We start from the raw sequence: 27,026 nt of genomic DNA on the forward strand, positions 1-27,026 counted from the left end.
CACATGAATAAAAGTGAATGATAATTGATGGCAAGGACCAAGTAGCTTTGTGGGCAGGACAAATCCAACCTGGCCAATTAACACACCATCCGTCTACTCTCAATCTTCAGCAAAGTGATGGAAAGTGTCGTCGGCAGTGCTATCAAGCGGCACTTACTCAGCAATAACCTGCTCACTGATGTTCAGTTTGGGTTCTGCCAGGGCCACTCAGGTCCTGACCTCATTATAGCCTTGGTCCAAACATAGACAAAAGAACTGAACTCAAGAAGTGACATGAGAGTCACTGCCCTTGACATCAATGCAGCATTTGACCAAGTATGGCATCAAGGAACCCTAGCAAAACTGAAGTCAATGGGAATCGGAGAAAACTCTCCACTGGTTGAGTCATACCGTGCACAAAGGAAGATGGTTGTGGCTGTTGGATGCCAATCATCTCAGTCCCGGGACATCGTTGCAGGAGTTCCTCAGGTCAGAAGTGGGGATGTTTGTGGATAAATGCACAATGTTCACCATTTGCAACTCCTCAGACATTGAAGCAGTCCCTGTTCATATGCAGCAAGGCTTGAGCTGATAAGTGGCAACTAACATTCGCACCACACAAGTGCTAGGCAATAACCATCTCCAAAAAGAGAGAATCTAACCATCTCCCCTTGACATTTAATGGCATTACCATCACTGAATCCCACCTTAACAACATCCTGGGGGTTACCATTAACTAGAAACTGAACTGGACCAGCCATGTAATTATTGTGGTCAGAAGCTTGGAATTCTGTGGAGAGTAACTCAATTCCTGACTGCCCGCAGCCCGTCCACCGTTTATAAGGCACAAGTCAGGAGTGTGATGGAATACTCTCCACTAGCCTGGATGTGTCCATCAACACTCAAGAAGCTCAACAGCATCCAGGACAAAGCAGCCTGCTTGACTGGCACCCTATCCACCACCTTCATCATTCACTCCCTCCACAAATGACACAAGTGGCAGCAGTGTGTACCATCTACAAGGTACACTGCTGAAACTCACCAAGGCTCCTTTGACAGCACCTTCCAAACCCATGACCTCTACCACCTAGAAGGACAAGGGCAGCAGATGCATGGGAACACCATCACCTGCAAGTTCCCCTCGAAGTCACACACCATCCTGACTTGGAAATATATCATCATTCCTTCACTGTCACTGGGTCAAAATCCTGGAACTCCCTAACAGCACTGTGGATGTACTTACACCACATGGCTTAAAATGGTGGTTGACCTCAACCATCTCAAGTGCAGTTAGGGATGGGAAATAAACGCTGGCCTCGCCAGCGATGCCCTCATCCCATGAACGAATAAAAAAAAAACGCTGACGGGTTTGTGCTTATGGTGCCCCGTGACCACCCGTCCACCCTCTCTAACAGCTGCAGTGAGTGTAACTGAATTTTGGTGGTCTCTTTGATTTCTCATGGGCCTCACTCCACAGCTCAAGGCTGCCCATGTTGAGCAATGAATCATAGTAGTCAGGATAAGTAGAACGCCAAAAGGATGGCTTGTGTGAACAAGAAGAACTCTTAAATAATAGTCCTGGTGTTCTACCATGCTGGAAATTCAGTAGCCTGTTGCTATCTTGTAATACCCAGTGCTATCCTATATAAATCTAGCTAACAATGGGATAAAATTGCCTTCCTCCTCTTTGAGCTGCACTTGTATTTATTGTCAGATCACACCGGTTAGGATGGTTTTTAAAGGATGTAATGCTGTTTAGGTTCATGTGATGTTGATAAACAGTTTGAGATTCACTTTTAATCCCTTCAGGGATTACTGATTTATGACCCTCTCTGGCCTCTGTAGTATCTTATCTTAGTGATACTTGCAGTTCAGCCATTTACAGCCCAACTCCAATCTCTATACTTTACCTAAGCTTCCATTACCTCCTACAAACACAGTAATACTGTGATCAATCACAAAACTGAGCGAGTAACCCTTTCTTACACGTGTTTTACTTGGTGGATTGTCAAGAGTTAGGGAGAAGAGGGAAGGTAAAGACCCCAACAATGAAATATTCTGCTGATACTCACTGAATAAGCTCGCACAAAAAGACTGGCCACTTGGCAAGTCAGTCAGCAATCCCACACCCCATTGATGAAGGATGTGAAATGTTTCCTTATATTGCAACAGTAACTACACTTCAAAAGGACTTCATTGGCTGTAAAGTGCTCTGGGACATGCTGAATTTGTGAATAGTGCTTTTTAAATGCAAGTTTTTCTTTTTCTTCATATGTCAGCTAGGCTCAATTCTTCAGGGCAAGATGGGAGAATACTGGAAGGGGAGAGTTTGCTTGATAGCAAATAAAGATTATTTTTTGATTATTTGCATTGTCTCAGTTCTTCAGTTTACTTTAGATTTATCTGTGTTTTTAATTCATCCACCTCTGTTATGTGCCAGTAAATGACCATGGAGAATTATTGCAGATCAAAACAAACCATAATTTAGCCCAAAGCCATTGTGTTTTGTTTTGTTTTGTTTTCTCTGTGAGGAGACAGAGTAGTGTACTGTAGCTAAATATGAGACAGCCCCAGAGGCACTTTAACATTTTGCATTTGACCTTGTCTGCTCCCTCCTGTCCTCTGAGAGCACGGGTTTCTCTGACTGTGGCAGTTACTTGCTGTCGGTATGTGCCCCGGTGGACTTGGATGTTGTGTTGCTGATGTTCCCAGGAACGCACTAACACTCAGTTCATGTTCTTTTTATAATCTCCCATCCCAGGGGTTCTGTAACAATGACTGAAGCCTGAAGGGGATCAGGGAAATGATGCACACTTTCGAAATAGACATGTGCATTTTCTCTCTCCAGATATCATGCTGTGCGCGAGATCAAAAATGCTTGTGAAATTCACGTTTATCGAGAGAATCTTTTCTCCTTTTTGAAAACTCCCCAAGTTTCAAGTTGTAAGGATGCCCCAGTGGAACAGAGGGCACTGGCTCTACTAGTTTTATATTACATTCTGGGTGGGAAGGCCTTTCACAGTGATGGATCACGTGAAATAAATTTCATTGCCATAAGCAAACATTATGCTGATAACTAGTACTATATTAGACACAGGGATGAGGAATGCCGGTTATGTAGTGACTAGAGAAGCTGGGGTTTTCTCCCTAGTACAGGGAAGGTTATGGGCAGATTTTAATAGAGGTGTAAAAACTCATGAGTTTTGATGTAACTAAGGAGAAACTGCTTCTACTGGCACAGGTAGAAACTGAACTGGACTAGCCATATAAATACTATGGCTACAAGAGCAGCTCAGAGGCTAGGAATCGTGCGATGAGTAACTCGTCTCCTGACTCACCATAGCCTGTCCACCATCTACAAGGCACAAGTTAGGAGTGTGAGGAAATACTCTCCACTTGCCTGGATGAGTGCAGCTCCCACAACACTCAAGAAGCTTGACATTGTGCAGGACAAAGCTGCCCGCTTGATTGGCACCCCATCCACAAACATTCACACCCTCCACCACCGACGCACAGTAGCAGCAGTGTGTACCATCTACAAGATGCACTGCAGGAATTCAGCCAGGCTCCTTCGACAGCATCTTCCAAACTCACGACCATTACCACCTAGAAGGACAGGGGCAGGAGATAGATGGGAACACCAGCACTTGGAAGTTCCCCTCCAAGTCACTCACCATCCTGGCTTGGAAATATATCGTCGTCCCTTCACTGTTGCTGGGTCACTCTCTAACAGCAGTGTGGGTGTACGTACACCACATGGACTACAGCGATTCAAGAAGGCAGCTCACCACCACCTTCTCAAGAGCAACTAGGGATGGGCAATAATGCAGGCCCAGCCAGTGAAGCCCACATCCCGTGAGTAAATTTTTAAAAAGCGTTGTTCTAGAGCTTTAAGATAATTGACAAAATAACCAGAGGGGAAAAGAGTATTTTCCCATATAGCAAGTTGTAGGATATATCGCGTATAAGGGCGGTGGAAGCAGATTCGATAATAACTTTCAAAAGAGTGTTGGATGAATACTTGAAAAAGAAAAAAAATTGCATGGCTATGGGTAAAGAACAAGGCAGTGTGTACAATTATGGGCAATTCTTTCAAAGATCCAGCACCAGTTGCAATAGGCTGATTGACCTTCAGTGCTGTTTGATTCTATGACTTTGTCTTCTTAATCCAGACCTTCTGTGTGCAGTGACTTCTGTTGGAGTATAATTTTAAGAGCACTGCAAGCTCACCAGTACTTTGCCCAAGTGCCTATTTGTCATGTGTGAAGCTAGATACTAAATATTGACAAGCTATCAAACCAAATGGTGCATCAGCGTGGAGCCCTTTCTGGTCCTCCCCAGTGTACACATAGGAAACTCTGTAGCAACCAATCCTGACAGGATTCATCTTGCCCTGCTGTAGCGAGGGTGCTGAGGCTAATTGTAATGCCCTTAGTCAGTAACCGGGTAACTAACTCAGCACAAACCTGGCAACCCCTTAATCTGCAACATTGTACTGCACCACACCAGTTACTCACAGCCAGAGTCGACCCCCCACAGGTTTTATATCATCCCATAAGTTTTGATGCACTGAAGCCCTGTGTTAATGTTGCTAATTCCCATTCTTTCTGTGCGTGCAGGCACAAAGCTTAGCTTTCCCTAAGAATGCACAGGAGCAGAAAGAAATGAGCAATGCTTATCAGGCTGGCCACGTTATAATATAACCTAGGAACAGGAGTAGGCCATTCAGCCCCTCAAGCCTGCTTATTCAGTTAAATCATGGCTGATCTGTATTGTAACCGTATCTGCCTGCCTTAGTTCTGTAACCCTGAGTAAATTTGCCGAACAAAAATCTATCATTCAGTTTTGAAATTTCCACTTCAACATCAACGTCCACCCCACCCCAGCCCTCCCACCACCAGCTCAACTGCTCTCCCCACCCAGCCTCAACAGCTTTTTGGGGAGTGTTCCAGGTTTCCATAATGCTGTGTGAGAAGAAGTGCTTCCAACCATATTTGTGTGTCTGGGCTTGCACCTTATTGGCTGAGTTTGGTACATGTGATACTTATTAGCATATATCAAGCAATTTGTATTAAAGTGTTAAGAGTTTGTAGATGTTAATGATGAACCTCATTAGATAAGTGGCACCAGAGGATCAGAAAGCAGTTTGTTTGGTTGTGGCAAGAATAAACCAAGGAAAGTTGTTGCTGCCAACTGGACGATCAATAGCTGAGCATTTCGCCACAAGCACTGAGATCGGTGAAAGACAAGCCGGCTGGATGAGTGACTGGAATGATTTGGGGGAATCTTTATAAGAGCGCCTGGAACAGGAGAGCAGCTGCAAGACAAAAGAAAAAAATGAGATTACTAACAATTGAAATTCACCTCCATGAGGGTGACCATGAGGAGTCAGGTTCGAATGTTTCTCTTTCTGTATCTGATTTGATATTGAATTCACCCACCTTGATTTACACTTCCTTCTCATTTGCTAATCTCACAACCCTTCAAGCGCAAAGAGTTGTCCACAGCTGAGTGTGGCAGTCAGGTACATTCCAAGGTCTAGGATTACATGCTGAGGGACGCAGCAAAGCTTGGGGCAGCTGCCGCAGGGGCATAGTGGGGAAAGGCCACCATCTAAGGCCTTTCAGCTATTGTACACCAAGGGACTGGAATCTGTGTAGAATCCCTCGGGCTGTATGCCTGACATGGAGTATATATTATAAATATCAATAGTATTGAAATTTTATTGAAGCAACTCAGAGTGGAACATACTGTATGGAGAAAAGTTGAATTCCACTGCACTTTCTGCAATATTCAATTTGTAATGTTTTGGAATGTGCTTTTACAAATTTTATGAATGAAGTATATTTTTTGGGGGAAAAAAGTCACAGTTAAGCGATTAGTTAAGGCACAGTTGCTTGCCCAACTCATTCATGTCCTAGGCACCCTTGTTTCCCTCACTAGCTGGCACTTTCAGCTATCTCTCACAGAAAAACCTAAACCTGTCAGGACAAACCTAACTTTTTTCTTCATTCTTTCATGGGATGTGGGCGTTGCTGGCAAGGCCAGCATTTGTTGCCCTTCGCTAATTGCCCTTGAACTGAGTGGCTCGCTAGGCCATTTCAGAGGGCAGTTAAGAGTCAACCACCTTGCTATGGGGCTGGTGTTGCATGTAGGCCAGACTGGGTAAGGATGGCAGATTTCCTTCCCTAGAGGACGTTGAACCAGATGGTTTTTTATGACAATTGACATTGGTTTCATGGCCACCATGCTGAGATGAGCTTTTAAATTCCTGATTTTATTAATTGAATTTAAATTCCACCAGCTGCCAGGTGGGTTTTGAACCCATGTTCCTAGAGCATTAGTCTGGGCTTCTGGATTACTAGTCCAGGAACGTTACCACTACGCCACCATCTCCCTTTGAAGCTAATGACAGATGCCGTTAGATTCCATCCTACAGCAAAATCTATTTTAAAAAATTATAAATTTAAATTTTGGTTTCTTTTATACATCTTTTGTCTCATCTATTTCTTAGGCAAACCTTTTTTTTTCTGTATTTCTCCCTCTGTACCTGATTTGACATTGAATTCACCTGCTGTAATTCACTCTCTTTGATAGTCCTGCTGTTTGTATCCCTATCCTTAAATCTCACTGTTTACGGAAATTGTTTAAGGTGTTTGTCCTGTTAACTCAGATCTCAAATGCCCTGTTTTCTTTCACTGCACTGTTATCAGCTTGCACTTGGAATTCAGGAAGGCACAGTTAAATCTAGCTCAGATGTACTGCGCTTTTTCAGGTCAGTTTCTTGAACCTCCCCTATTAACATGGAGGCTGCTCATTTGGAACAAATCACAGGGAACATCTGGTTTGGGGTTAAAGAGCACCATGTAAAGGAGCGGATTCAGTCCATTTGGGAGTGAATGAGACTGAAGCAATGAGTTGTTAAGTGGAAAACTGCCGGCAGTAGTAGCCTCTCTGTATTTCTGCCTATGCTGTCTGCTGCCTCAGCTAGCTAGCAGAACAGTGCTGAATGTGCTAAATTAGCCCATTACATGAATTCATTTGCCTTTATTAGGCAATGTCAAATCCCCTTTTTTATTAGAGGCAGCGAACGACCTCTCAGTTGCAGTAAATGTCACAACAGTTTAGCTGCATATTTGTACAGGCACATAGAGGATCAGATCCCCTCTTCATTCTCTGCATCCTCCCACTACCACCACTAAGCATGGCCAGTCAGTTTTCAAAATAATATTTTCCTTACCCTTTTTTTTTTGTGTGTGTTTCGATATTTAAATTCACTTTGTAAAAGAACTGGGATGAGTTAATATGTCTGTGTGGTGAGTGCGGGTCATTGTGGGTCTGCAATACTTGAACTCTTGACACCCAATATTTGATTGTCTTATTAATTCCAAGCGATTCGGTATCCATGTATAGGGCCAATTCCAGTCTTTCTCTTGTAATTGATCTGGAGGCTGTTAAATGGCAGGAGGAGGCATCTGTTGACCGTGAGGGCTCATAAGGTGCAGAAATTTCATATTGCTAATACTTGCTGGAATTTGTCTTTCATATCTTCCTACTGGCTCCTCTGGGAGGAGGAGATAGAGGTGAGCAATGCTTATTTCCTTTCATTCCGCTGTGATTCACAGGTTCACATTAAATTGGGATCAGACAGATCAGTTATGATATGCTAAATCTTCACTCACAAAAATGGAGCTTTCTGTTCCGCTTCATCAGGAATTTGAAATTAACAAAAAAAAAAGTGATTTGTTTTATCTAAAAGGAAAAGAGCCCACAAGCTTAGCATTTCTGTCCAACAGGCTCGGTATCACATTGCAGTAGTGCAAGCCTAGTCAATTCCGTGGACCAAGCACAATACCTTGGTTTATTTTACAGAACCATTTCCAATGGCCTTCCCTTGGTGCTAAATTTACTGTGTTTTTAATGTGGGTGGATTCAGAGTCTGAGGCAGCTGTGGGACAACTGCACATATACTGGATTAATATGCACAGTTGTTGATACAGACATGGATGTCACAGTTGCTAGTAGAATATTTTACAGACCACCTATATTAAAGTTGCATTGCTTCCCAATTTAAGCAGGCTGGAAGGGAGCAAATTGGCATTTGCCTAATGGCATTTAGCTTAGGTGGCATGTTTTGTTCATGGATGCATTGATGCAACATCATTATTTATCTTGTATTGTCCATCCGCAAGAAATTTGTTGTGCAAGACTGGTTTGTTTTGCAACAGAGTGGCTCGCTAGAGTACTTCAGAGGACAAACACTTAAGTTTGTCAATAAGTTTGGAAATAACACTAGAGTCTGCCGAAGGGCCATGAAGGCTCGAAACGTTAACTGATTTCTTCTCCGCCGATGCTGCCAGACCTGCTGAGTTTTTCCAGGTAATTCTGTTTTTGTTTTCCATTCTGTGAAGGATGTTAGTGAATTAGTTGGGCTTTTTACAACAATTCACCTATGTTTTCTGGTGCCAGTTCACAAATTACCAAATTTGTTGAATTCTGTTTCTCAACTTGTCATGTCACCTTTCAATTCACAGCCTACAGATTTAACCCTCTGATACAAAAGTTGGGTGTCAGTTGCGGGGAGGTTATTATGTAGGGTGGGCAAAGGATCAGGCGTCTGTGAGTGAATAGAAGAAGATAGAACATGATCAGCGAATGTGTCCACACCATTTTTCTAAAATTTAGCCTAAATGTTTTGATGGAAGTCATGACCTACCTTGAGGTGGGCTGTGCTGTATAAAATGCAGATTTAGGTGGTTTCTGATATGCAGTTTATACTTTATCTATATTTTATAATATAGAGGCAAATTGAGCAATTAGTGCCATTGACATCTGCTGTTTGAAGAGAATGAAAGTCTGGAATTCAGGATCAGTAGGTTGGAAAGACCAATGCTTGAAATAATATTGAAAAATAAGGTCACTGGTTTCCCTCCCCACATCTGTCATGTGAAAGACAGAGAACATCTGATGTTCTCTGTCTTTCCGCCAGCCCCCTATGTTAAGTATTCAAGTGCATGCTACAAACTCTCAAGGAAGGCGCTTATGTTGCTTTAGTTCCTGAACCAGGATAGGTAAAAACTTGAGTCTGTGTAATGCCTTGCATTTTGTTACAACATCCAAATACACTTTTACAACCAGTGATTATTTTTGAAGTACAGTCAACAACAACTTACTTTTATAAAGTGCACCTAATTTAGTAATAAAAACAAAAAACTACTGCGAAGGCTGGAAATCCAAAACAAAAACAGAATTACCTGGAAAAACTCAACAGGTCTGGCAGCATCGGCGGAGAAGAGAAGAGTTGACGTTTCGAGTCCTCATGACCCTTCAGCAGAACTGAAGAGGGGTGAAATATAAGCTGGTTTAAGGTGGGGTGGGGCGGGGGGTGGGGGGGGGTGGTGGCGGGGGGGGTGGAGAGAGAGAGAGAAGTTGTGGTGGGGGGGGTGGTTGTAGGGACAAGCAAGCAGTGATAGGAGCAGGTAATCAAAAGATGTCACAGACAAAGGAACAAAGAAACCAGCTTATATTTCACCCCTCTCCTAACTTTACTCAGTTCTGCTGAAGGGTCATGAGGACTCGAAACGTCAACTCTTTTCTCCGCCGATGCTGCCAGACCTGCTGAGTTTTTCCAGGTAATTCTGTTTTTGTTCCTAATTTAGTAAACCTCCATAAGTTGCTTCTTAGGAGCATTATCAAACCAAATTTGACACCAAGCCACAAAAGGAGATATTAACACATGTGACCAAAAGGTTTGCCAAAGAAAGAGGCTTTGAGCAGTGTCAGTGTCTTGAGAGAGAGAGAGAGGTGGAGAGGTTTAGGGATGGAATTCCAGCGCTTAGCTGTTGAATACATGCCAACCAATAGTGGACTGATAAAAAGCAGAGATGCACAAGAAGCCTGATTTGGAGGAATGCGGTGACCCAAGATTTTCAGGGCTGGAGGTGGTAGGGAGGAGCAAGCTCATGAAGGAATTTGAAAGCAAGGATGAAAATTTTAAAATTCAGCTATTGCCGAAACAGGAGCCAATATAGGTCAGTGAGAACAGGGATGAGTGGTGAACAGAACTTGGTGTGAAGTAGGATAGTGGCAGTAGAGTTTTGGATGAGCTCACGTTTATGCAAGGTGCAAAGTGGGAGGCTAACCAGGAGAGCATTAGAATAATTGAGAGGCAATGATGGCATGGCTGAGAGTTGCAGCAGCAGAGGAGCTGAGGCAGGGGTGGAGATGGGTGATGTTCGGAGGTAGAAATAGCCAATCTTGGTGATAGCTGGAATATGAGTATATAAGGAACAAAAAGAGACACCTATGTGGGATGGAGTGGGAGTAGTGATAAATGTAGTTTATAAAGTGGTCACTTAGATTTGAATCATAAGTTTGCTCGGTTGGATCAAATAGGTACTTGGAAAGGTTTTGGATCACTTCTGAAATTTACTTGAATGCTATTCTACCAGCATTATTTCAGGAAGCAAACTATTCTGTTAAACTAGGTGTTTCAAGCTTTTACAGCCTCTATAAACACCTTCTGTGCTTTTCAGAGTGAAGTAGTGCATTGCCGAATTGCATCTGTGTTGGTGTTAGCTGAACTCATTCGATAGGACACCGAGAATTTACTTTCAGCTCGGGCAGCTGTTCCTAACAGCTGGAATGTGGTCCTAGAATTCCACTGATAAAGTTAGAGCCTGTTGGGAGCCTTTGCTGATTTTTGCAATAAACATGATTCAGTGGAATGAGAAATTCAGTTTAGTGCGAGTTACAGCTCTAGGTTAGAGGTTATTATGTCATTATTGGGTTTTTATTGGGAGAGGGAAGGAGCTGTTGACTCATGCTCATTGAGAGCTGCTTGGCATTGCTAACTCAATTCAATCAGAATCTGTAACAAAGTTAGAGAGAACAGAATTTCTGTCCTGAGCTTGCAGAGGATTCACAGAGGAGATTCCAGAGTGGAGAGGATAAGATTCTAAGGCACTGGGCTATTCAAACCCGCATCATAGAAGATTTCTCCATACCAAAGCTTTGCTTTTGCTTGGATTTAATCTGGTCCTTCAAATGACGGTGTACTTTGGGGCTATTTTAGCCAAAGGGTAAAAACGGGCACTGAATGGATGCTATGTTAATGTGAAACAACAGGTTAAAAACCCGGATTGAACACAATCTTTGGCCATTGATGATTATTTGAACATGCCTCGGGCTTTAGTCAGAAACCTACAGGCTTTAAAGTGCTGATTAGTCACAATTTTCGTGGAGTCATGAAAATGGGCTCATTGCACCTACGTGTGGAGTGCTCTGGCTGGCACACAGCGGCAGGTTTCAGGTGGCTCTTAAGGGTTCACAGGTTCTCAGATGCAGCACTGGAGGTCCTAATGAAGGAGGTATAGTGGAGTAGGGATGTTCATACCCGTGGGGTGGGGGAAAGGGCCTCATTCCCTCCTTCCATTCATTGTCCAACCCTAGAAAGATGCCCACAACCAACCTTTCCCTTTCCCTTAGTGACTCCTATAACGTGGAGTAACAAAACACTTATTCTCTCCAAATTAAGCCCTCAGAAGATTTCTGGAATAAATGTTGATTGAATGTTGAACTCTTGACAAAGTGGCCCAGAAAATCTTCTGATGTGTTTCAGAGATCCTCTTCACAGCTCCAACAGCAATGACCATGAAATTATAAGTTATCCTTATAAGTAACACTTGAAGTTGACATCAACACAGTGTTTACTCCCAAAGCACTGGTCGCTGTCAGGGGGATCTTTGCAGAAGTGCTAGCCATCAAAATGGCCATGGAGTCTGTTTAATGAGTGCCAGCAGCTATTTTAAGTGGCAGTCAGCTGTTTAACAAACCTCCAGGTTGACGTTTCTAGCACTGGCTTCAACTCCTGTGTCAAGATGGCTTTTTGCTCCAAACAGGCAAAACCAGCGCTCCAGTTTAAGACCCTACTTGACCACCTCTTTTTAGTACCTAAAGTATTCAGTGAAAATCAACCCAGTTTTTTTTTATTTAGCACTGATGAAAGTGACAGATCTCGGCATTGAGAAATGACACATTTTATAATTACCAGAGCTATGGGATAAGAGACCATGGAGAATGCCGGTGGTGGGAGAATGGGGAAGGGGTCTTGAGATGTGGGAGTAGTCAGAGAGGGTGTGAAAACATTGGAAGAAGAGATCTGAGGAGAACCAAACAAGATGACTTGTTGCTGATTCAACTGTTGAGATGTTTCAGCTGGTTCAGAACTTGATCAGGCAGAGTGTAGGAGCAGCAGTAGCCATGAAGTTAATGGCGATGTTGGGGACGTACAGCTAAGTTGTTGTACATGCAGGAGCTGACATTCCTGAGGAACAGCATGTAGTTGATGACTAGGAGGAGCCTGTGGCCTATCTTGCACTGGACTAGGACCAGCAGTTGAAGTGGTTTTAAAAGGCTGGGAATTACTCCTGATGACATTTCTCCTGGATGCTATTTTTTCCAAATCATTAAAATCAACAGGACTGTACCAGGGCTTGAATTTTTCAGTCAGGGGCGGGCCCGACACGCCAGCGCGTAAAATGACACGCGATGACATCGGGCATGCTACCCGATGTCACCGTGCTGTCTCGCGATGTTTTGTTTGGCGGGCACACGCCGGAGTTAGCTACGTGCCCGCCGATAACTGATAGGCCTATTAAGGCCATTAACGAATTAATTAGTGGCATTGTTGACGGTGCCTGTCTAGTCTTAAGGTTGGTGGGCAGGCAAAAAGACCAAGCGGCCTTTAACTTTTTTAGGAAATTTCATCCGCGATCGGGGTGAAGTTTCCTAAAGCTTTTATTAATTAAATTTTTAAAATTTCCGAAATATAAAAAAATGTCCCATCTCATGTGACACAGTCACATGAGGGGACACGCTTAATTAAAATTTTAATCCATTTATTTATTTATTTCAAAAGCGCTTCAATCTCCCTGAGGCAGTTCCGTGCCCCTCAATCTCAGGGGGATTGAAGCGCTCTTTCGCGTGCATGCGCGAAAGAGCGCTGGCCCCGACTCTCCCTCCTCCCCCCACCCGCACAGGTAGTGCTGCACTACTGCTTGTGTCTTACGCTGGCGGGGAGGGGCGGGGGGCTTAATTGGCCTGCCTGTGTAAAATGGCAACGTGGAGCTGATCGTAGGCAGCGGCAGTCGGCTTCGTGTCCGCCCCAGCCTGCTCTCGCCAAGCCCACCCCCCAACTGAAAAATTCAGGCCCAGAAGTTATACCTCCTTTGCCTACTAGTAGGCAGCAGTGATCTGTAACCTAAAAAGGGAAAGCAGGAGTAATGTGACATTTTAAAAACATGCCGGGAATCTGTTATTACATTTTAACCAAATGTACAAGTTACCTGCCTGCCTAGGATCATATTCTAATTCCAGCAGAAATATTAAATTAGTAGTAATTCTCATTTTGTGCCACACAGAAATAGCTAAATATCCAGAATTAATAAAATACATACATCGAATAAAGTTTGTAAGCACCAGAAACATTTTGCTGATGGGGATCTTTTAATGTAATGTTTATTAGCAATATTTGCTGTCTGTATTTCCAGCTGATTGTGCGGTGAATGATTTCTCACCTTTGATGGGGAAAAGTTTGTGATCAATATTCTCTAGTCATTATTAAATGAGTATTGTTCAGTTGAGATTTATTTCCCTCCCAAAGCCACTGCTGGAATTTTGCTGTTCTCATTAAAGTATAATGGTAAGGAACTGAAGGCAGTTTACAATAGTAGTCTCCCCCACATCTGTTACCCACATCCTTGCCTAGAAATGTGAGCACCCAGTTCTCCACCAAACCAGTTTCAAGATCAAGATTAAACAACCTCCACCTTGTCCAAGTGGTTTTCAGTTGATGTGGCCCAGCCTTTACTCCACCATTGAAAATCATATAACACCTAAAGAGGCCATTTGCTCCATCATGCCTGTGCTAACTCCTTGAAGGAGCTATCCAATTAGTCCCACTCCCACTGTTCTACCCTCACAGTAACCTGGAAATATATGAAGAATGCAAGATGGCCTAAATTATTGTTGCGATTGTCAGTTGATGTTATAGGCTCATTCCTTCTAAGAATTAGACTGAAACCAACAAACTGAAGGAAAGATTGGTCATGTTGTGATAATTCATCGTTTCTGTTTCAAATTGTGATGTCACTGAACTTGATTCCAATCTCTGAATATCTCCACATTAGTTTTATGGATACTTTTGATTCTCAATTTCTTGTTCAGTTGATTTAGTGAGTCAAAGTTGACCATTTCAATTCTGTTCTTTTCTCCTCCATTCCTCCTCCAGACATCCGCTCTTTCCACTCCTTGCTCTTCTGTTTGAGAAATGTGAGCAGGCCACACAGGGGTCAGAGTGCATTACCTCGGCAAGCTTCGATGTTGACATCGAGAACTTCGTTCACCAGCAGGAGCAAGAGCACAAACCCTTCTTCAGCGATGATCCTGAGATAGACAGCTTGGTGTGTTATTCTTTGGTGGCTACTGACGACTAGAAATTAAAAAACGTTTCCCACGTAAATGAGTAGCTAAATACAAATGTAACAGATGCTAAAACATTCTCTTTTTTTATGTGAATCACTGGTTCATTAATACTATTTTAATCAGTAAAATTAATCACTGTAACTAGATTCTCCATTAGAAATATATTTAAGTCATTTCAATGAAAGCCTTCTCTTCAACTTCTGTTATTGAATAACATTGGAGGAGGGTCATAAGTTGCAGTTATGGTAATGGCAAAGCATCTACTGACAGGCTGCCTATTACCTATTATTTTGTGTGCTATATTGAGAGAAAGTTTCTTTTTTCGAGCTGTTGTAACTTGATGTATATCCCATTGATGTGCTACAGAGTCAGACAGTGTATAGGCTGTCCTCTCTCTCATCTACCTGTTTCACTTCTGGGGTCAGACCTATGTAATTACTCATTCTTGGCAATTATTGTGTTACCGTGGTTAGCATTGTCTGCAAGGTCAGCCTCTCTTTCTTCCACCCTAGCTTAACCTAGAACTGTTAACAGAGAACTGTTGAAGATCCCAACATCTTGATGGGCTGTAGTCTCTATTATTTTGCCCCAGTGGCCATTTATTCTTTTCATGGCAACTTTTCATGACAGTGAGTGGAGACAGCAGGCTATTCAATCTAGGGGGTCAGTACATGCGTGAATCTGTTCCCACTGAGTGAGTATCCATACTAATGCACTTTACCACAGAGTGATGGGAAAACCTATCCTTGTCTGATTTCTTGATTTCCCCTCACTGACTCAGGTACTAACTAGTTGGAGCATCCTTGCAGACAATGCAGTTTCTAACCTGGTTGCAGTGATGAGAGCAGGGAAAGCCGTAATCACCATTTGAACCTCCCTTACAAAGAGGATAGCAGGTAATGGGAAGTGAGTTCCCGTTTATCTGAGCTGCTCTTGACACCTTCTGGAGATTGGAGTTAATGCATTCACTTGCAAAGATTTAAATTAAAATAACCTGAGCCATGTAGATGAAACATCAACAGATTAGTGAGTGAGTGAATAGTCAATGTTATTCAATTCACACAATCATTTTGCTCCTTTATTTTAGTGTGTTGGCTGCATAAGAGGAGCTGAACATAGCTAGCTCTGTTGTGTGATAGGGCAGTGACAAGGGTAGGTGGCTGGAGTGTGCCTACTTCGCATCTCCTGTGTTTGAATATTCTCCTTTCAGCTGGTGGCTGCCAGAAAAGAGTGCAAATCAGAGCTGATGAACTCAGAGTACTGAGCACCTAGGGCTCAAAGCTGAGACTTGTAGGCCATGGATTTGAGCATACCAACAGTGACACTAATGATTGCTCACTTCTGGCAATGATATTAGCTATGATCCTGGGGTGTTAACAGTGGATTATTACACAAATGGTAAACAGAGAGGTTGATTGGCAGTTTTTTTATTGAAATACACTTTTAGGTTGTGACCACAAGTGCACAATTTAAGCTCTCTTTAAATTGGAGATTTCTTAAATAGGTGGTTCTGCATTCATTGGCTGATGTTTCTCCTCAGCACCATTACAATCTGCTTTATGAATATTAATGAGGCCCGAAGGGTTGATGTAACATTTAATTATCTGTTAGCTGCTTTCAAAAGAAAGCATGGCAACAGGAAAAAATGTTGCCTCGGGCACACTCAGTGCTACGTGCGTATGTGAGGGAGGGGAGAGTGGTGTGGGGGAGAGGAAAGAGAGGACAGAGGATATCAAACTAGTAGTTTGGTTACATTGTATGAACGAGTTACGTTGTAAGGGAGTCCAATCAGTCAAGACAATTCCCTAGACTGTAAAGAAAATTATTTCAATCTGCCATTTAACTCCAAATACAAGGACCCAGCTCACAGTGTAACAAATTTACTCCCAAATCAAGCAATGGTACTTAGCTCCGAGTATTGCCTTTCCCAACTCAGTTGGGCTCATTCACTTCAATGCTGGAATTTGGAAGACCGCAGCCGCCTATCCATTTTTGCTGCTTAATAGAGTTGTTTTGAATTTTTCAGGCTCTGGGAAGTTGCTGTATTCAGTCACTTTGGCTCCTGTATTTATCGGGGGAGCACGGGAGCGACATTTAGCCAGTGGGAAACACGGAAATATGGGGAATGTGGAGGTACTGCTGAATTTAATAATAGGACTGCATTTGAGCTTTTTTTTCCCTGTCCCCTGACTGGCAGCAGTGCTAGATTGAGATGCTGAGCCAGCTATCAGGTGGGAAAGACTTGTGGTGGAGGGCTGCAACATGAGACCAGACAGCGGGAGGGATCGTTGGTATGCTCAAATCCATGGCCTACAAGTCTCAGCTTTGAGCCCTAGGTGCTCAGTACTCTGAGCTCATCAGCTCTGATTTGCACTCTTCTCTGGCAGCCACTGGCTGAAAGGAGAATATTCAAACACAGGAGATGCGAAGCAGGCACACTCCAGCCACCTACCCCTTGTCACTGCCCTATCACACAACAGAGCTAGCTATGTTCAGCTCCTCTGTTGTGCAACCAACACACTAAAAATAAAGGAGCAAAATGATTGTGTGAATTTAGTAACATTGATCATTCATTCACTCGCTCACTAATCTGCTGATGTTTCGTCTACATGGCTCAGGTTATTTTAATTTAAATCTTTGCAAGTGAATTGCGTAAGGGAGAAGACCTTGCCTGGCATCACATTGCGGGACTTGAAGATTGGATTGCAGGAACAACTGACAATCCGATGTGGCCGGCGGTGGCTGGGGGCAGTGGTTCTGAAGTTTGGATCAGTGAGGAGTTGACCAATCACCGGGGTGGGGTGGGGGGGTGTGTTGCTGAAGATCTGATCATGGTCAGGCCAGCAATCATGGTGGGTGCTGAAGATTGGATCTCAGGGCGGGAGGAAGACCGCTGCACATAAACTAGGGTGTCCCAACAGAAGCACTCCTCCTCCTCCTGGCCCACAAGCAGTGTTGGAAATGCCCTTACCTGCAAATGCTCCTATCGAGCTAGATTTAGGGTTGAACTTGGCAGCAGTATTCAGTATTCACTTTACATGTACTGTTAGGATTGAAACAGACGGGTACAATGAAGCTGAGGCTGAAGCTGCTGACTGGGGGTGGTGGAAGGGGTGGCAGGGAGAGCGGCAGCGGGGGAGGTGGGTGCAGAGAATGGAGTGTGCCTCGGATTGCTGTACCATAAAGAGAATAGGTAGCTGGTAACATTTGCGATGGTTTGGACAGCCTGTCATATTTCATAATCGCTGAGCTTTCCACGGGCCTGTATGTTCGCAGAGTAATTAGAAAAGGTCAGAATTCATCATTATCCACCAAATCAGCCAGAAAGCGCTGTGAAGTCAATTAATTTTGCATCTGTATTTTTTATGACCCGTTCAATTTTTACATCCGACTGTAGGTCTTTATCAGGATAGATATACTGCAGCAGGGCAGTAAATGAGAATCTCTGCACAAATGAGCTGCAGTAATTGGCATATTTATTAACTACTCCCTCCCCCATGCCCTTGTACAGTGACTTAAACAACAAGCTCTTCTCTCTTGGGTTGTAGCTTTGGAGCTATGTTTAATCCCTGCTTTACTATAGGGGGAATTTGATCCAAAGCTCCTTGCTCAGTCTCGCTTGTTGGTGGGGATCAACTATTGGAGTTTTATTACTAGGAATGCACAGGTATTCATATTTGGAACCTGAGTCAAGTATTATCCCCGGACAGAGCTGCTCCGCACAATTAACTTATTAAAATACTACTTCACACTTAGTTTGGAAAAAAAATGGCTTGCTTATGTGGGATCTATATCAGTGCCCTGTAGCTCCACTGCCTTTGCATGCTAAGCATGTGTAAAGATGTCTGCTGTGGCTCATTGGGTGGCACTCTTGCTCCGAAGGTCAATCCCCACTTCAGAGACTTTAACACAAAATCCAGCCTGATACTTCATTGCAACACTGAGGGAGTGCTGCATTGTTGGAGGTGTAATTAATTCATGTGTGCTCTGCACTTTAAGTGTTATTAAATGAGTGAAAAATCTTAACTGGCTTGCTCGGGGAGTTGCTGCATTGGCGCGGTGGTGTGCTGAATAATCGCATGCTTGTCATTTCCCGCACTTTGAGTGGTTGGAATGACCCTTAAGCCCACCCAACCCAGCTCGGAAAAGGTCGGGGAGTTGCACTTCTCTGCACAACTTCCATTTTGAGTGCTCTCCAGTGCACCAGTGGCCTGAAGTGAACACAGTTTTTAAGTTGTGGCCTTACCAAAGCACCATCTAACTTCAGTGTGGCTGCCTGATCGCTGTCAATCTTTATCCAGTTGCACTACGGGTACTATGAAATGCCTTGGGACTTTTTTCCGAAAACCGGCACAGACTCGGTCCTGAGGTTGTCGGTTTTGAGACACTGTCTGTACTTATTCCTCACCAACACCACTAAAACAGAGAATCTGGTTATTCTGATGTTACTGCGTCTAGGAACTTGTCATGTAAACTGGCCGCTGTGCTTCCCTACATTACAACAGTGAGAACTTATCAAAAAACTGCCTCCTTGGTTGTAAAATTCTTTGGGACATCCTGAGGTCATGAAAGTCACTTTTTAAATGCTAGTCTTTTTTAATGGATAAACTTCTCCAGTGTCTTAAATGCATTAATTTTTGTATTAAGAAACCTTGATGAAGGGTCAAGGCCCAGAGTGCTGGACACCAGTGTAAAGTAATGTAACAGTCATGGTCCCGGATACCAGCTTGGAAATTGTGAATCAATAACTGTCAATTATGGGCTGGTACCAGTGAACAATGACTGTAAAAGCCCACAATTGTTTTGTAAACCTAACTGTTTCACTGATGCCTTTCAGAGAAAGGAACTGCCAACCCTACCCGGTCATCCCCAACCCACATTGTTAGCTCAATGCTTGCTGTCATGGTCGAGGACACGACTCGGTAATAGAAACATTGGCTGGAAGCAGTTCAGGAAGGAGGTCCACCAGCATCAACACTTCACAGCAACTAGTGATGGGCAATTAAGTTCAGCTAGAGCACTGTGTACAGTTCTGGGCACCGCAGTACTGGAAGGGTAGAGGGGTACAGAGGAGATTTATGAGAATGTTCCCAGGAATGGAAAATTTTAGCTAGGAGGAAAGATTGTAGAAGCTAAAGTTGTTTTCCTTGGAACAGAGGAGGCTGAGGGGAAATTTAATTGAGGTGTATAAAATTGAGGGGCCTGAACAGAGTGGATTTTCCTAAGCAGAGAAGTCAATAGCCAGGGGGCATAAATTTAACATAATTGGTAGCAGGATTAGAGAGAATGGAGAGGATCTTTTTTCACCCAGTGGGTGGTAGAGATCTGGAATTCATTGCCTGAAAGGATGGTAGAGGCAGAAACCCTGATCACATTTAAAAAGTGCTTGGAAATGCCCTTGAATTGCTGTAACCTTTTAAAACTACAGACCAAGAGCTGGAAAGCGGGATTAGGCTGAGTAGTTCTTATTTTTTTTGGATGGTACAGGCATGATGAGCCAACTGGCCTCCTCCTGTGCCATAAATTTCTGGTTCTATTAATGTGGACTTGCCAGCACAACTCGGATTTTGAGAACATCAAAAAACCCAACGCAAGTTGAGAAGAGTAGAGAGAAGTTGAGGCTGATCAGTTATTAATATTCTGGTGCTGGTAAGCTTGAGTTTTAAAAACCTCTTGATAGTAAAAGGTAGGGATGAAAAATAGATCAGTTTTGAACTGGAGGAAAAAATTAAAATCAGAGAGAGTGCAAAAGTCTTTTCAACATTACAGTTCACTGTCTTGTTGTGGAGCTCACTAAAGGTTATTCTTACTGCAGTGCATAGCTAGTGAAAGTGGTGAGGAGATTTTATTGATGGGGCAAGTCACAGGTATACGCACTTGGAGTCAGGTGCACTCATGTACACATGCAAGCGTGCACATATATGCGCAAATGTGCATTCTCTTCCAGTGGTGGTTTTGGACAAAAAACAAAAGCAGGAACTGGCTGATTTTCCCCTCATAGAAACTAATTTTGGTGTGCCTTCTGTGACTAATTGGTAATTGAAAGTGGGACCATCCTAGTCTGTACAACTCTGTATTATACAAGATGTTTGAGTTCTTGTAATCTGAGTAGGATACTATAACCTTGTATTGCTTCAAATCTCATTCATCCACCCCGCTCTGCTTACTGATCTACATTGGCTCCCCTTGATCTAGCAACCCCTTAATTTCAAAATACTCACCTTTGTTTACAGGTCCCTCCATGGTTTCTCCCCTCAAATCTCTCAGCCTATCAACCCTTCAAGATCTCAGCACCACTCTGATTCTGGCCCCTTGTAAACCCCTAGTTTTAATCACTCCACAATTAGAGATGTTTTGCTGTGTTAAAGGTACTGTATAAATGCAAGTTGTCATTATTGAGCAAATGCCTTTTTCTGCAGAATTTTGAATGACAAATAAATTGGATCCCCCGAGATAGAATTCTGTGTGTACAGTTCTGTAGCTTGGCCATTGAACGCAAGCAAATCACGATGGCATCATCCTGCCTAGAATTCACCATGGGCCACTGAAGCAGTGACATAATGTGTGCTTTCTCCACAATATGGGCTCCAAATATGGTGAAGGACCTTGTGAGTCGACAGTTGAAATGTGCAATGTCTGAACTAGCCTACCTTGCAATAAGAAAGACTGACCATGCTGGAGCTGTTGGCTGATGAGATTGATGGCCTTTCTCTCTCTCTCTCTCTCTCTCTCTCTCTCTCTCCCTTGCAGATGGTAAAAGCCATTCAGGTTCTGCGAATCCACCTGCTGGAGTTAGAGAAGGTCAATGAACTTTGCAAAGACTTCTGTAACCGCTACATCACGTGCCTCAAGACGAAGATGCACAGCGACAACCTACTGCGGAACGACCTGGGAGGCCCGTATTCACCAACAGCAGTGTCACACACCCTCCCAGCGCAGGTAGGATGGCTGAAAAAATTCCAAAGCTGCTTTACATGTGAAATGGGTTTTGAGAGAAGATCAGCAGACTGACACCTCCCGCACCCCCTGCCACCATGTACTGTCCTCCTGTCAGTTTGGTTGAGACCCAGCCTCCTGTGTATGAAAGCTTTCCATTTTTCAACAGATCCTGCATTGTGCATTTTAAAAAAAATCATTCATGGGATGTGGGTGTCGCTGGCTAGGCCAGCATTTATTGCCAACCCCTAATTGGCCTGGGTGGTGAGCTGCCTTCTTGAATCGCTGCAATCCATGTGGTGCAGGTACACCCACCGTGCAATTAGGGTGGGAGTTCCAGGATTGTGACCTAGCAGCAGTGAAGGGACTGTGATATATTTCCAAGTCAGGTTGGCGTGTGGCTTGGAGGGAAAATTGCAGGTGATGATGTTCCCATGGGCAGAATTTTCCACTTGGCGTGCGGGTACATCCCCGACACAGTCAAGCGTGAAATACTGCACGATGACATTGGGCGAGCATCCCGACATCATCACACACTCGGGCGATATTTTGGTCGGCAGGCGCACGCAAGAGTTGGCAGCATGCCCACCGATAATTAAGAGACCTATTAAGGCCATTAATCAATGAATTCACCGCTATTTTTCGCTGCCCATCCAACACTACAGCTGGCGGGCGGGCGAATCGGCTAGGCGGCCTGTGGATTTTTGAGGAAACCACATCCAAAGGTGGGATGAGGTTTTCAATAATACTTTTTCTTAAATTAAAATGTTGGGTCACAAGTTTTGTCATCGCCTTTTAGGTCGCTGCTTCTTATGTGTGGAAATTATTTCCAGGATTTTGAAATCTTTATTTTTGCATTTAAAATTCTTCAGTTCACTAAGGCAGTTGTCTACCTTCAGGGAGCTTTCATTCCCCACGCCTGTGCAGACTCCAGCACTTGCCCTTCTCCCGCCCCCACCCCGGCAGCGCTGAGTCTTTCACGTCGTTAATTGGCCAGCCAGAGTGAAATCACGGTTGGGGGCCGATCGCAGGAGGCGGACCATTTCCTGGCCACTCCTGGGCCCACCCAACATGCCCGCCCGACCACCTGAAAATCCTGCCTCATGTGTCTGCTGCCCTTGTCCTTCTAGATGATAGTGGTAGTGAGTTTGGAAGGTGCTGCCTAAGGAGGCTTGGTGAGTTCCTGCAGTGCACCTGATCTGGAGTGCTGTGTACAGTTTTGGTTTCCTTACCTAAGGGAAGACGTACTTGCTTCAGAGGGAATGTAATGAAGGTTCATCAGAGGGGAGGTTGAGAAGGCTCGACCATATATCCTGTTGAATTTAGAAGAATTAGAGATGATCTCATTGAAAGGGTAGATGCTGGAAGTATGTTTTCCCTGGCTGGAGAGCCTAGAACTAGGGGTCACAACAATGATGTCCCTAAATTTTCTTTGTTGTGCGCAGCCTGTTTATTTCGATATACGAAACAGCAGCCTGGTGTGCACGCAGCTTAAAGGGAACTTTGGGCCACAGTCTCAAAATAAAGGGGCGGCCATTTAGGACTGAGGTGAGGAGAAATTTCTTCACTCAAAACTGTGAATTTTTGGAACTGGCCAGCTTCTAGGGCTGAGGCTACTCAGGCTATTGATTTTACTCAAGACAGAGATCAACAGATTTTTGGATACTGATGGATATGAGGATAGTGCAGAAAGGTGGAGTCAAGGTAGAAGATCAGCCATGATTGTATTGAATGGTGCAGCATGCTCGAAGGGCCTAATGGCTCACTTCTGCTCCTGTTTCTTAAGTTCAAATGTTCCTGCGCTATGACAACAGGATCTGAATATCATTGAGTTTAAATAATTACTGTTAAGTTTGTTAATGAGTGTTAAGTTGCAATATTGAGGATTAGAATCTGCCTGATTTATTTCATCCTCTCATAAATGTGTACCTTTGTTCTTCACCACCCCCCCTTCCCCACATCACCCCCAGATGCTTTTCCTGTTTCTGCACCTGCTTAAAACTGTTATATATATATATATATATATTATGGATTTGATGACAGGTCAATCACCTGAACCATTATCTCCATTTCTCTCTCCACTGCTGGATCGTTCTTATTATTTAAATATATTTTTAATGTTTTTGCACCATTAACAAAGTGTCTACAAGTTTACAGCATCTCTTGCCAACCCCTGCACCCTCTCAGGCACTGTGCCCACATCTGTTGGTGCTTCTCAATATCCCTGAAAATTAGCTTAAAGCAGCGAGGAATATTAAAAACATTAACACTGAGGGACTTTTTCCCACGGATGTAATGAAATAATTCCTGCCAGCGATTGTGTGATGAACATTTTAATTAAATGCCGGTCACTCGGTGTCAGTACTGTAGCCTTGTGGCTGCTGGAGAAGTTAAACACAGTAGAGCACTTGGGGTCAAGCCACACAGCTCCAACTGTGTTTTTGGTCCTGAGTTCTCTCTTTTAAGAAGAATTGATTCACTCAGTTGCTGCATATACTGCCTAATATGCAACTGAGCTAGACAGATGGTGCTTGCATCAGCTGGGGTATTAGGGGGACTAAACTTTTTACAGCCAATTGGTGAAGAGGAGACTAGAAGACAATCTTTCCTCAGTTTTATATTGATTCACAGCTGAATATCCAGTGCTTCACTGTCAGAGATTCTGTCTTTGAGGAGACATTTTCATATCTTGAAATGTTGATTCCATGTACATTTTTGCCATGAGCATCTTTGTTACAGTAATTAACATTTGCCTTCATGTTGTTTCTCTGAATTAATACTAACTTATGCCAAATGCCTGACATCGAATGGTACTCTTGCCAACAGGATGATAGACTGTGTTTCCGAAATGAACATCAAGTAGTGGGTGGAGTGGCAGGGCAGGGGAAGGGGGTTGGATGATGCATTAGATTAGGATGCAGTTTTTTTCACCTTTTTGACCTGTACCTAAAAGTAGTCCAGACTGAGATCCTGAAGGTTTCCATTTCTGATTAATTAGTGTCCTACTTGAAATGGGTAGTCTCTACTAGGCATAAGGCGACAATTAATCTTAAGTTTGACACTTTCTGTCGTTGTCTTGGCAGCTTCACTCGAGCTTGGTGTGGTGTAAATGATTGACATGAGAATGGGGTGTTCCTGTGGGGTTAAGATTAGGATACATTGTTGGGGCACAATAGAAGGAGCTTTATCAGAAGTAAAACCTGTTATATTTAGCATATTATTAACTGCATCAGATAGTTTGTACCTATTTCTACCCAAGAAAGTTTAAACTGACTATCTCGTCTCCATTGTGAACTCTGGAAACTGTATGAGATGCTAGGGGAGCTAACAATCATTGATTGTGCATCTGTGCATCCGTGTGTGTCTCTCGTGAAACTGTTGAATATATTGATGTGCAACAATAACAGTGCAGAATTTACAGATCTATAAAAAATGAAACACTGACAGTTTAAATATTTTCTGTGAAGTGATGAGACCAGCACATTTTGAAAGAAATGCTGTGACAGAGAGGTACTGCAAGAAGAATACTGTTCAATTTTTGCTTTTTATATCATGGGCACAAGTACAGCTCATTATTATCCTGTGCAATAAGGGGTGTAGAGCTATTTTCACTGAGCTGCAGCAAGGTCAGTACTAAATTCTCTATTACAGGCATGTTAATGGGCACCACACTGTCATGGCTGACAGGAGGAAAGGACCCTATTAGCTGTCCTCAAAACTAGCCAGAAAAATGAATGCCCTATAGGTCTGATATACTAGTTGGGTCAGATGGTCAAGCTTGCATTTATATTTTTTTATTCGTTCACGGGATGTGGGCTTCACGAGCTGGAGCAGCATTTGTTGCCCATCCCTAGTTGCCCGTGTGAAGATGGTGGTGAGCTGCCTTCTTGAACCGCTGTAGCCCATGTGGTGCAGGTACACCCACAGTGCTGTTAGGAAGGGAATTCCAGGACTTTGACCCAGCGATAGTGAAGGAACAGCGATATATTTCCAAGTCAGGATGGTGAGTGACTTGGATGGGAACTTCCAGGTGTTGGTGTTCCCATCTAACTGCAGCCCTTGTCTTTCTAGATGGTAGTGGTCATGGGTTTGCAAGGTGTTGTTGAAGGAGCCTTGGTGAGTTCCTGCAGTGCATCTTGAAGATGGTATACACTGCTGCTACTTGTGCGTCGGTGGTGGAGGGTGTGAATGTTTGTTGATGTGGTGCCAATCAAGCGGGCTGCTTTGTCCTGGATGGTGTCAAGCTTCTTGAGTGTTTTGGGAGCTGCACTCATCCAGACAAGTGGGGAGTATCCCATCACATTCCTGAATTGTGCCTTGTAGATGGTGGACAGGCTTTGGGGAATCAGGAGGTGAGTTACTTCTTTACAGTATTCCTAACCTCTTACCTACTCATGTATCCCACAGTGTTTATATGGCTAGTCCAGTTCCGTTCTGGTTAATGGTAACCCCCAAGATGTTGATAGTGGGGGAGTCAGCGATGGTAATGCCATTGAATGTCAATGGGCCGATGGTTAGATTCTCTCTTTTTGGAGATGGTCATTGCCTGGCACTTGTGTGGCATGAATGTTGCCACTTGTCAGCCCAAGCCTGGATTTGAATATGGACTGCTTCAGTATTTGACGAGTTGCGAATGGTGCTGAACACTGTGCAATCATCAGCTTTATCAAGTCTATCAGAATCGTAACAATGTTTCACATAAAATGAATTACTTTGAGGCGCATTCAGTCTTGTAAATAAATGCAATAACCATCTTGCAGGTGACAAGTAGGGCTGTTAACCCTTCAGGGTTGCCCGGGACACTGTTGTGAACAACACCAAGAAGCTTTCTTTGAACACCTTTATTTTATTTGTCATAAAAATATTAGAGACGAGGAAGAAAGGCTGTTAATTTGACAGTCAAGTAGTCTGATCTGGTCACTTTCCATTTTGTGCAGAAGGCAGTGATGAATGATGATGGCCATGTTGGGTGACCACTGGAGAGAGAGTAGGTGAGGGTTAGATTGAGGTGGGAGATCGTGGGCGTAATTTTCCGCTCATTAACTGAAACTCTATTTTCTGGACACCAGCAGATCAAGGCGCCCAAGCCAGTCGAGCTCCAGTGCGAGCCCCCAAAGAGGAAGCTCCAGAAGAGCCGTCATGGCACTCACACACACTCTCCACCAGCTCAGAGACATGATGGGGCACAGCTGTAGATTAGACTCAGAGTCACTTTCTGGAAAACACCTCACTACACATCCTCACAGCAGTCAGAGACAGGGACAGGCCAGGACCCTGAGGGCTGCTGGAGACCAGCCACCCCCTCAGTCCGAGTCAGATGATGAGCCTCTGGAAGTGGCTGCCAATTCAATGCTGGAGCTGCAGTGACAGGTGGTGGAACATCAGGCAGAGATTCGACAGTCACTCAGTAGATTAGAGCGAACGATGGAGGATTCTGTCCATGTTCTGTCTGATGTTGTGACTCCAACATGCGAGTGCTTCGAGGTCACCATGGGAAGGCTGGCGACCACCATGGAGACCTTGGTCCAGCAGGTCTTTCTGGATTTGCAATCGGCCCTGCACTCCATGGTCTCACACCCTGGCGAACGCAATCAAGATGTAGGTGACATGGGGACGAGACACCTTGA

General features: G+C 43.8%; 1 protein-coding gene across 14 annotated transcripts in view; it reads left to right on the top strand.

Annotated features, from left to right (window-relative positions):
- pknox2 (pbx/knotted 1 homeobox 2) overlaps positions 1 to 27,026 on the top strand; it is a 452,602-nt gene that overhangs the window by 325,763 nt on the left and 99,813 nt on the right. For all 14 annotated transcript variants that reach the window (XM_078531552.1, XM_078531535.1, XM_078531515.1 and 11 more), the window contains 2 exons: positions 14,270 to 14,441; positions 21,214 to 21,402. In XM_078531552.1, the coding sequence (XP_078387678.1) occupies positions 14,270 to 14,441; positions 21,214 to 21,402 (361 nt within the window). The remainder of the gene's footprint in view (positions 1 to 14,269; positions 14,442 to 21,213; positions 21,403 to 27,026) is intronic.

Source organism: Cetorhinus maximus, chromosome 2, assembly GCF_964194155.1.
Source record: "Cetorhinus maximus chromosome 2, sCetMax3.hap1.1, whole genome shotgun sequence".
NCBI lineage: Eukaryota > Metazoa > Chordata > Chondrichthyes > Lamniformes > Cetorhinidae > Cetorhinus > Cetorhinus maximus.